The 12146-nt window shown below is 36.4% G+C and overlaps 1 protein-coding gene across 1 annotated transcript in view; it reads left to right on the forward strand.

Annotated features, from left to right (window-relative positions):
- The window catches only part of LOC126262798 (leukotriene A-4 hydrolase), a 104731-nt gene that overhangs the window by 45269 nt on the left and 47316 nt on the right, over positions 1 to 12146 (forward strand). The window contains exon 8 of the mRNA XM_049959623.1: positions 8716 to 8922. Coding sequence (XP_049815580.1) covers positions 8716 to 8922 — 207 coding nt within the window. The remainder of the gene's footprint in view (positions 1 to 8715; positions 8923 to 12146) is intronic.

Consider the following 12146-nt stretch of genomic DNA (forward strand, 5'->3'; position numbering starts at 1 on the left):
CATCATTGCATTGGATTATTGCAAATTTACTGATGCAGGCATGGATTGCCCTCTGTAGTTGGCTGATCTGACTCTTTTTATGGGACCCCTTGAATGGCACTATCTATAGGAGTCATCTTGTAGTGTCCTACGAGTGTGAATCAGCAATCTATGTGGCACCTGAATCCATTTCCATTGAGATACTATAGGATGTGATGACAAATTACATTGTTGGTTTGCACCATCTCCATACTGTGAATGGTGGACATTTACAAAAGAACTGCAATAATTACTGCAAAAACTGTTTGCAGAGGATGAGTTTGATTATGCATGCTGATACTGTACGAACTGCACAGTGTACAGTGCCATCTTTTGGCAGCTTTTTGAACTTTTTTGAAACTTCCGTATAAAATTTTTAGAGATTTCACAATAATGTACCTTTCATTGTACTTGTCTTTTGATCTTAGTTTTCCAGATATTTGATTTTGAAATCAGGGACGCCTTTACTGGACACCCCGTATCCGCCCTAACCTTGAAACCATTGAAAGTAGGACTGATGCAGTATAACCTGGGTATGGCTTATGATGCACAAGCCGAAATAAGTGAAGATGAAAATATGAACAGAAAGAAGTACCTCAAAGCGGATCACTGGTACTAGTCGTGAAAGACTTCCTATCTCTTACGTAATGTAAAAACAGTTTTGTAGAAGTGAATCATGACTACCATGAGTGAGGTAACTGAATTTGTCAGATTATAGTGTAACCTTAATCGATGACCTGTGATATAGCTTCTTATAATCATTTCAAATAATAGCAAACTCCCTTTTCCTGGCACCAGCAGATTATACACAGTGCCAACAATTAGTTGCCTCCAAATGGTTCATATGGCTCTAAGCACTATGGGACTTTACATCTGAGATCATCAGTCCCCTAGAACTTAGAACTACTTAAACCTAACTAACCTAAGGACAACACACACATCCATGCCCGAGGCAGGATTGGAACCTGCGACTGCAGTAGCAGCGCAGTTCCGTACTGAAGTGCCTAGAACTGCTCGGCCACATCGTTCGGCTAGTTGCCTCCAAAATGATAGTTTTAAATTGCCATTGTGGGAGTAATAGTATTTGTTACAAAATAAATGAGCTTTGAATTATTAAACTACTCTTATTTTAGCTTACCCTTGCTCCTGTTAAGTCATTTTTTTACACTTTTTTGTCTCCACTATATTTACCAGAACATTCTTGATCATTGATTATCATTACCATTATCATCATCATCATCATCATCATCTTGCCTATATTCCACTAATACCCCTGCCTCTTTATCATTGTATTAATTTTTCATTGACCTATGTGACTTTCGACCAGCTAGAAACCATTAGAGCTCAACAATGCATCAGCATATAAATGAAAAGAAATGCTGACAAAATTTATTATAATTAAGATTATTGAACTGTCAGGTCTTGGGAAGCTTACAAAGAAAGAATGGAAAAAATAAGAGCATACAATCCCTCTTGGAATAGATGGAATAAAACATCTCTACAACAGAAGACAAATTTACATTATAGCAGTTGTTAAAACGATAGCACTTTAACATCAGAAACTATGATAACAGGTGGCAAATCTCAAATCAAAAAACAAAATTCTGAGGAAAATGCTTTGACCAAAATGATTGAGAAGTGTCAAAGGAATTCAGTCAAGTTGAAGAAAAAATCACTGATGAAATCAGGGAATAGGAATTACAATTTTATGGTCACTTGTATAGAAAGAAAATTTTGAACTGAGCTTTATCAGTGAAGATCTGACAAGAAGTGGCTCACAGAAATCCTGAAGATCTAAAGGAAATTATTCCAAGATTGAACAAAATTCATAATCATAGTTAACAATCACGAATGTGCTGAGACATCCACTGGATGAGATACAGTATGGTCAGGAGAATGGAATAAGAAATAGAGCAAATCAATATACAGATATTAGAAGGTACATATAAACTCCTCAGCTGATCAGAATGCATAAAAAAGCTTACAGAGAAATGAAAGTACTCAACACTTTTTACCTTTGGTAGGCACCACTCTGAGTGTTACTGATAGCACAATCTTTGAAGCTGGTGCTGAGTTGTACCACACTGCAGCGATAGAACTTACTTTACAACTTCCCCTTTCATCCAACCACCCATCTGAACTTGCCTCCATTAGTATAAACTCTCAGTCCCCGCAATTTCCCATATGATGTCTGCTAAAATGTTGTTATTCGTGATAGTATCAAAGGAAAATTTAATTGAGGAAATTAATAAATTATGAGACAGTATTACTGGTCAGTGCTTACATTTGGTAGGTAAAGTATGTAGTACTGCTGATAGACAAATATAAAGGTGATATACTTCCTAGCTTTCGGAACTAATAATACTTTAACAAGCTAGGGCTCAATACATATGCGCACACCCTCGTATACACCTGTGCAGCTACATAGTGCTGGCTGAACATATTCATTTCATTCATTTTTTCATCCTTTTTTGTGTGCATGTTGACAAATCAGTGTTTCCACAACTCAGTGAGATGCCTACTTTACTACTAAATTATTATGCCAGAATTTTTTTTGGCATATTTATATTAGGCATTTGTAATGTGGGTTCTACTGTAGTTGTTAACTACCACATAGGTTTCACCATACCTACCAAGTAGAATATAAATCAATATTACCTCAGAACTGCCTAAAATATACAAATTTCATTTGAGTTATTAGTTTTTGTATTGTGGCATACTTTTGAGATGTAGTTAGCATTATCAGTATTCAGTGAAGCTGGAAAATAAAGAAAAAAAAATCTTCTATTCCCTATCCAGTTTTACACAAGTTATTTAATCGACTTGAAATCAGAGTTAAAACTAACCCAGAATGCATGTGTAAATTCCCAACTGCTTACCCAAATTCATAAATTCCACAGTACAATTAGGCATTGTCATCACTCTAAGTTAAACAAACATAAAGAGAAACACCTTCCAGGAAACCTCTGTTTTACTATGTAATGTTAGTTCAGGGCTCGACGTCTGCCAACTACATGCCATTTCCCACTGTCTGTGCACGGTAAGTCCCTGTTCGTGCCTCAATGCCAAAAATGTCATGTCTCACAAGCTGCGACATAGTCATGGCTTAAAACAGTGATCCAGGAAGTGTAGAATAAATTTCTTTTATTTCCATCCCAAAATGTTTGGTTCTTAGACTACTGGTTTCAGTCAGCAATAACCATCTTCAGATCTGTGCAAAACATGGGAAATCAGATACTACTAGTTTACACCTTAATGGAATAAAATATGCCATAATTAAAAGTACTACTTTCATAGATGTGAATACATGCTTTAAATATGATTAGGCATACCTATTGTACAAAGTATTCTAAATAATGAAGCCATAGTGGCATTGTCAATAAATATACATAAAATCAGCTTAGCTTAATTGCACATATTTAAACTATGGTGTAAAGTAGGCCACAGTGCTGGCATAGTCATCCTGTTAATAGTGCTACTGTTCAGAACAAAGTGAGATACAGTAGCCACAGAATATATTTGTGTCATAGGCATGTTAGATGTTCCTATTGTAAGCTTATTCATATTTGTTTATTTTATAAGTGTGCAAAATGCAATAAAATGAAAAATACAGTACGTTAAATATATAGTGGGTTTGTAAGGTGCATACGTTTAACAGTGATAAAATGTAACAAATTAAAAGAGGCATAAAGTTAAATTTTAAAACTGTTAAAAGGGAAAAGTGACAAAATGTGGTTCTGAAATACACTAGCAGTGAGTTTGCTAAAAAATATTACAACATAGACAAGAACTAGCTTTTGGAGTGAACATAATAATATGATTGATACAATAACTAGGGAAAGGTGCCAGATGGATGAAACAAAAGACTGAAGCAAGTAATTGGCATTGGCATAGCTGCCAGAGTGCAGTATATGCAAGAAATAGTCAGAGGATGTTAACTGCCAGAGGGTCTCTTGTACCTTCTGACATGCCGTACCAAGAAAAAGATTGCACCAGTCAATTAATAAGATTATATAGTCAGTAAAATACAGGACATAAACAGAAAAGGGACCATCAGACATTAGAGTAATGCAATCCGTGCAAAAAGATGAAACAAATATGTGATGCATTATAGGTAACAACAGGACAAGATATACATATGAGAGGTGTTCAGTAATTAATGTAAAACATTATCTAAAACATTGTCAAATAAAGCAAAGTAGGCAATTGGTAAAAAATCACATTGCCCATCGAGCACTTTTGCACAGGCGTCAGGAGGATTCTGCTGGCACTGCGACCCAGTATTCTATATTTTAAATATGTTTGATGAAGCTGAGCTGATTTTGTACCCAACACCTACTTTGCTTTATTTGATAATGTTTTACATTAATTATTGAACACCTGTAGTATTTGTACCTTGCCCCGTTGTTACCTAGTATAGAGCGCACAAAAAATTGTTTCATCTTCTTGCACTGATCGCATTACTCTTGTGTTGATGGTTCATTATCTGTTTATGTAAAGTACAATGTTTTATTGTCCTTTTCTTGGCACGGCATGTTGGGGAGCTATGAGAGGCCATCTGATGGTTTAGTTCCTCTGACCATTTCTTGCCTACGCTGTATTCTTTTGGCTGCACAAACAGATGGTACTAATTACTTACTTCGGTCTTTTGTTTGTTCCATTTGGCTCCTTTCCCTAGTTACTTTATCAATCATATTATTAAGAGCTCCGTAAGTTTATTCTTGTCTATGTTGTTATATTTTTCATCCAAAATCACCGCAAAAGTGTGTTAGCATCTCATATTGTCACTTTTCCTTTTTAACAGTTTTAAAATTTAATTTTATTCCTCTTTTAATTTGTTATATATTATCACTGTAATACTTAAAACACTGTACATATCCACTACGTATTTTACCTGTTGTATTTTTCATTTTATTGCATTTTGCAAATTATAAAATTAATGAATCTGAATAATCTTACAATAGCAATTTATAGTGCGCCTATAACACAAACATATTTTGTGATAACTGTACCTCACTTTGTTTAGAGCATTGTTAACAGGATGATTCTGCTGGCTCTGTGGTGTAGTTTACACCATATTTTAAATATGGTGGTGTCACTATGGCTTCATTATATGAGGAAATGTTGTGAAACAGGCATTGATTCTCATAATTTAAGCACATGTTGTCATATCTAATCATTATGGCATATTTTATTGCTTTAAGATATAAACTGTGCGCTAGTTGTATTTGATTTCCCATGTTTTGCTCAGATCTGAAGATGGTCATTGCTGACCGAAGCCAGTAGACAAGGAGCATTAGTTTTGTGATCATTGCCAGAAATAAAAGAAACTTATCCTAAGTGGTTTATGTCATGCTGTTGTCTACCATATTCATCATGTACTGCTAATCACAAATCTTGATATTTTAATACCATGGTAACATCTGTCGAGCCAATGCAGCTCTAAAATGCATTTAATCTTCAGGTGTTTGTAACTGAACACCTTGCAGAAGCCTCTTCGGGGACCTAGGGGCTCAAAAAGCTATGTGCCAGTATAAAGGGTGAATCAGAAGAGGTGGTACTATGGACCAAAACAAGAAAAATATGTCTATTAAACAAGGGCTCTAAAATGCATATCTTAAGAGCTATGGGCACTTGTTCAGTAGAAGAGATCTACATCTACAGCTATACTCTGCAAACCACTTTAAGATGCATGGCAGAGGGTACATTCCATTGTACCAGTTATTAATGGAAAGCTCTGAGATATTTAGTGAGCCATGGGACATATATCAGAAAGACAGATTAGAGGCTATAGGAGAGGGAGTTTTCATTGCAGTGGACAAAAATATTGTCACTGTTGAGGATGAAGCTGAATGTGACAGTGAAACTATCTGGTTACGTATAACAGGTCTAGATGAAACCGAGTTAATTGTTGGATGCTTTCACCAGCCACCCAATTCTGCTATGACAGCTCTAGAGTCATTCAAAGAATGTCTATGATCAGTACTGCGTATCCAGATCATCCATTACTAGTTGGAAGCAACTTTAATCTACCAAATATAAACTGGGATGTCTATGGATTCATTGGAGAGGGTAGGACAGACAGTCATAAGAAGTCCTTTTCAACACATTTTTTGAAAACATTCTTAAGGAGCTAGTTCTACAGCCCACATGCAGTGGAAATATCTTAGACCTTGTAGCTACAAATAGATTGGACCCTATTGACAACATCAGTATGGAAACAGGGATTAGCGATCATGATGTCGTGATTGCAACTTTGATTACAAAGGTTAGTAAACCAGTTAAGAAGGCTAGGAGAGTGTTTCTGCTAGAAAGAGCAGATAAACAGTTGTTAACATCTCACTTAAACAGTGAAATGACATCACGTAGTTCCAGTAAGATGGACATAGAGGAATTATGGGCACAGTTTAAGCAGATTGTAAATCATGGTCTGCAGAATTATGTGCCTAGTAAGTGGATTAATGACAGAAAAGACCCACCATGGTTTAATATCAAGATTCAGAAACTGATGAGGAAGCAGAGGCAGTTGCACTCACGGTTCAAAAGAGAACACACAATTGATGACAAGCAAAGGTAAGTAGAAATTCACACATCTGTGAAAAGATCTATGCTCAAAGTATACAAGCACTAGCATGTGAGTGGCTTGAAGACTTCTTAAGAAAGGGAGGCCAGTATTTTGTCCTCAACAGCGAGAGTTCATCAGAGAAAAGGGTATTGTCTGGAGTGCTCCAGGGAAATATAATAGAACCACTGTTATTCTGTATATACATAAATGATCTGGCAGACAGGGTGGGCAGCAATCTGCTGTTGTTTGCTGATGTTCCTGTGGTGTATGGTAAGGTGTCGAAGTTGAGTGACTTCAGGAGAATACAAGATGACTTAGAAAAATTTCTAGTTGGTGTGATGAATGGCAGATAGCTCTAAATGTAGAGAAATGTAAGTTAATGCAGATGAGTAGGAAAAACAAACCTGTAATGTTCAGATGCAGCATTAGTAGTGTCCTGCTTGACACAGTTACGTCATTTAGATATCTGGGCATAACATTGAAAAGTGATATGAAATAGAACGAGCATGTGAGGATAGTGATAGGAAAGCTGAATGGTCATCTTCAGTTTATTGGGAGAATTCTAGGGAAATAGGGTTCATCTGGACTGCATATAAGATGCTGGTGTGACCTATTCTTGACTACTGCTTGATTGTTTTGGATCTGTACCAGATCAGATTAAAGGAACACATCGAAACAATTCAGACACAGGCATTTGGTACTGATAGGTTCGATCAACATGCAACGTTAGGCTTTCTTCCTGTTCCATACACGTAAGGAGCTTGGGAAGAATGATTGTTTGAATGCCTCTGTGCTTGCAACAATCATATCCTCACCATCCTTATGTGAGCAGTATGTTGGGGATTGTAGTATATTCCTAGAATCATCAGATGTGTTTCAAATTAGCAGAGGTGAACAAGTGACATCATTCTTAAGGTTCTAGGTTTAAGAACTGAGTTTAAAAATCCAGTGCAAAAGGGGAGCTGATACACATCAGATAGGAAACTGAAAATCCATAGTTATTCAGAAACCAATCAAAAGAATATCTCATTAGCCAGCCCTAGAACTTATAAGTATTTTTGGACTCAGGGATAAATTCCTCATGATTCAAATGTTCCTGTTAAGCAGATCTTCACTTTGGCAGTATACAGACATCTGCTAGTGGTCTGTGTAAAGTAACATACATGGTTTGTGTGAAGTATTGGATAAAAGCAGCAGAGGAGCAGTATAAGAGGAGGAGCACTGTGTTTGTCTCTGTGTTTTTTTTTAAGGAAAAGAAGTAGCTGTTCTTTTCTCTGAGTGTACATAGACACACATGCAATAATGTAGAAATAGTTTCTGTAATTATCACAGTGGCTAGATTAACACTCTTCGTAATTTGTTGTTGGTGTATTTTGCAAAAGAAGCCAGCAGTGGTTGCTTCATCCTATTAATGACTCATTGCATTTTCCTGAAGGCTTTCCTTTATGATGGGATTTGTGGAACATGATATGTGAATGAATATATCAATTAGTGAACTGTTTTCCTTGGCCCGTGCAAGGAATGACAGATGAAATGACACTATAAGCAAACAATTCAAGGTTGGGAATATTTAATATCTGAATTCTACTAACAGCTATGCTTAATTATATATTGGCTGATATCATGATTTTAATACACATTTCTTTGCTGTGAAAGATTTTGGTACATTGTGTAATCTATTATGATTGTGGGTGCGAGAATGGTACTCTTTATGTGGATTTCAGTAGTTCATATTCTGTTGTACGTATGTTTTCTACATTTTTTTGTTGTGTGTCTCAGAAGGGCGACCTTCACAGGAACTGAACATAGCATCAAAGATTTGTCAAAATTATTAACAACAGACAAGCAAGATTTACGTGGAGATCCTTATGAAACCTGTCAATTTAATTAAAATCCCAGGACGGGATGAAATGTAATGGATTCTATAAATCACTCTTTGCAATCAATGTCTTTAACGTTTTACTGTTGATAGGGTTTACTTGGTGTTTTCCATATTTCTTGTGGCTTTCTTCAGTGTCTCTTGCACCTTTTCCCTAACAAAATTGAGAGCCTGCCTAATGTTATTATGAAATATGTGTAAGTTATATGTTTGGGCACTGAGATTTCTTGTGTGTTACCTTGTTTGTTCCCAGGCAGGAGATCGATCACTAGCTGATGTTGTAGCACATGAAATTAGTCATAGCTGGACAGGAAATCTTGTCACAAACAAAAATTTTGAACATTTTTGGTTAAATGAAGGATTTACTATGTTTGTTGAGCGCAAAATACTTGCACGTTTGATTCATCCAGACCAACGGAAGTTTTCTGCTTTCTGTGGACTTAAAGATCTCAGAGATGCGGTAAGTCTGGATATGTACTCACCATTTCTACAAGTTTTATAAAATTTCCTGTCATATTTTATTTTTAATGTATGATGAAGTAATAATGCACTTATTGTTGAAAGTCACAATTTAAATTTTTAATTCGGGTTAGGATATTATGAGTAATAGTGGTCATAGCATGCGAATGCTGTAGGAATGTGGTTCTGGAATCACTTATTTTAGAGTATTCAGCATCTTGTAGATGACTGATTTATTTTGCACAGATGTATTTTTTAGCTTTTTTATTTTGTTTACCTGTGATAGACAGCATGTTCTTGTGAAGTTTCCAGTCTGTCCAAGTGTAATTTCAGATTTGCGCAAAAATGTTACAAGTGATTGTGGCCAACATGCCAAAGTAGTATCATTGCCTCAGCACAAGTTTTGTGCTGCTGCTTTGCATGAGACCCATTGATATATGAAGCATCAATCCTATTAAATATGTTATATATCTTCTGTGAAATGGAGAAGCTGGATGTCATCATTTCTCTCATTGAACATGCTAGCAGATCCAGGAGAAGAAAGGAGCAGGATATTGAATAGTGACAGGAGATGTCAGGAGTGGGGGTTTGCAGAGGCAACTTATAGGTCAAGTACAAGATCAGTAAGGGCTGAGGAGTGATCAGTTTGGAGTTTAAGGATGGGGTGGTGGGAAGATAGGTTACAGGGTATTCAGTGACTATGGTTTTTTGTGAAATTATTTTACTGGCCTTTACGTTTTTCATGTCTCCCGGTGACAAATTCACGTAGATTCAGGGACTCTTAAATAGTGCTGGGCAAACGATACTTGTGTTCAAATGAGCTTGAGATTTCCAGATACCGTATTTACTCGAATCTAAGCCGCACTCGAATCTAAGCCGCACCTGAAAAATGAGACTCGAAATAAAGGAAAAAAAATTTCTCGAATGTAAGCCGCACCTGAAATTTGAGATTCGAAATTCAAGGAGAGAGAAAAGTTTTAGGCCGCACCTCCAAATCGAAACAAAGTTGGTACATTGTAATATGAGACACAATTTAGGTCGAATGAATGACGATACAGCTACAGTAGTTTGGTTCGAGTCGTAAGCTTAGCAGTTAAGCTTTACCAGGTAGCCATTGCTATGCGTCAGGCGCTCCGTACGTATTTATACGGATACCCTTCCTTTTTGACGTGCTTCGTCTGATTTGAATCGATTACTTATTTTGCTTTGATCTGATAAGTGCCGTTTTCTTTGTTATAGGTGTTTACGTCACTCTAAGCTGAAAATGCATTACTGTACTGTCATGCATTGTTTGTCGCATTCTGATAGTGCGTGTTTATGGCCTGTCGCCGCTCGCGGCATGGCTTGCTTTTGTGCGCACTACCACCACTTAAAATTAAAAAAAAAAAAAAAAGAGAGAGAGAGAGAGAGAGAGGAATCGTCTCATTAGCGAAACGATGGCAAGAGACTGATATTTGTTGTTACTTACACTGCTGCTTTCTTTGATAATGATCAACAAGAACTAAATAATAGAGTGCGTATGATAGAACATGTTCTGAACGAGAGTTAGGAGAAAATTTTTCTCCGTTTGAAAATCTTTGTGGCCGCTTTTTTAGTACATCAAATTCTGCACAGAAATTAGTCATCTTAGATTTAAAAATCTAGTCAGTTGCTGTGCTTCATTTCTGACTGTATCACTATTAGGCACAAGAATAATACAAATATAAACATGACACGATACGTATATTCTTCCGCGTTTGCTGTTGTCTCACTCTAGTTTAGTAGTTTATTAGGCAGACAGGATATAATGAGATAGCAGCAAATGCAGTGGTCGAAACTCGGGGCGGAGAAAAAAAGCTCGTCTCCCACCTTTCTTTTTTTTTTTTTAATTTATTTACTGATGCAGAAGTTTTGGCGCCAGTATTTATCTTTGTGCCTACAAAGCATGCCTGTGCAGCGCTACATGTATTCGACGGCAGAAGTTAGTTGTGGCGGCACCTACCAACATTTTTCCGAACTTCCGCTTCCTTTGCACTCGATTCTAAGCCGCAGGCGGTTTTTTGGATTACAAAAACCGGAAAAAAAGTGCGGCTTAGATTCGAGTAAATACGGTACGTCACGGAGCTCAGTAGTCTTGAGTACTGCTCAAACAATCAGTGAAATTAGACTCATGCATTTCTAGAGTAAATGATTGTGAGAAACTAAAAAAATTGTCTCAAGAACAAGTTACAGCTATGCTGGAAATTTGACAGTTTAGTGAAACACAGGTGGGAATGGTAATAAATCCTCCCCACCACACAATCTAATGTTCTATCTGAACCAATTTACAATAAGGGTCCTCATACAGTATTTATGGGTACTGTAAGTAATCATATGTGGTGATTTTTTTTATGGCAAGCTATCAGTCAAAGGCAAAAGTATAGTCCTTCAAAAATATTACTTGAATGTGAACACAATACAGTGTGTTGTTTGAGTATTAGAGATTGTAATAATTTACCAAATGAGTTGCAGATAAGTATTTCACATATTAGAATAATGAGTAAAAAAAGAAACCGGTGTTTAATGAGCTTTAAAACAAGATGATATCATTCAGATGAAACAATTAATTGGAAATTAAATTCCTAATAAACAAAATACATCATATTACATAGACAGTAACTGTGATCTGAGAATAAATAACAGTGGCAAGACCCATTGTGGATATAATATCAACAAGCATCAGTACATTGCAAAACAAGCTAAACCTTGAATTAGGTTGAATCATGATTGTGATTATTTATTTATTTATTAGTGGCATTGTTTACATATGACCTACACAATATGAGATACTGTAGTAAGTGTTTCACAGTTATTTTTATTATTAGAATCCATAATATATTAACAATGCTATGACACATCTTGGAAATAATACCAACAGAAGTTGCTAGATTTTGTAAGCTGATAAGTCAACTGCTCAAACTGCTTGAGTTTTGCTCAAGTACAGCACTGCTCTTAAATTTGGTCTACTCGTCTTCCTCTTCACAGTGTTACCGCTGTTTTCCCATTTATCTCATGTTCCTTAACCATTTATCTCAATACTAACATCATTTGTGTTAATGTGCAATTGCCATAGCCATATAACAGTCCCACAAACTTTTACTTCACACTTGCTTAACCTGCGGTATTGGTCCTAAAAGTCTTAAGACTTCCCACCTCTGGCACCAATCTATCTTCCACATACATTGCTTCTACGAACCACCACTGCCA

This window comes from Schistocerca nitens, chromosome 6 (assembly GCF_023898315.1).
Source record: "Schistocerca nitens isolate TAMUIC-IGC-003100 chromosome 6, iqSchNite1.1, whole genome shotgun sequence".
Lineage (NCBI taxonomy): Eukaryota > Metazoa > Arthropoda > Insecta > Orthoptera > Acrididae > Schistocerca > Schistocerca nitens.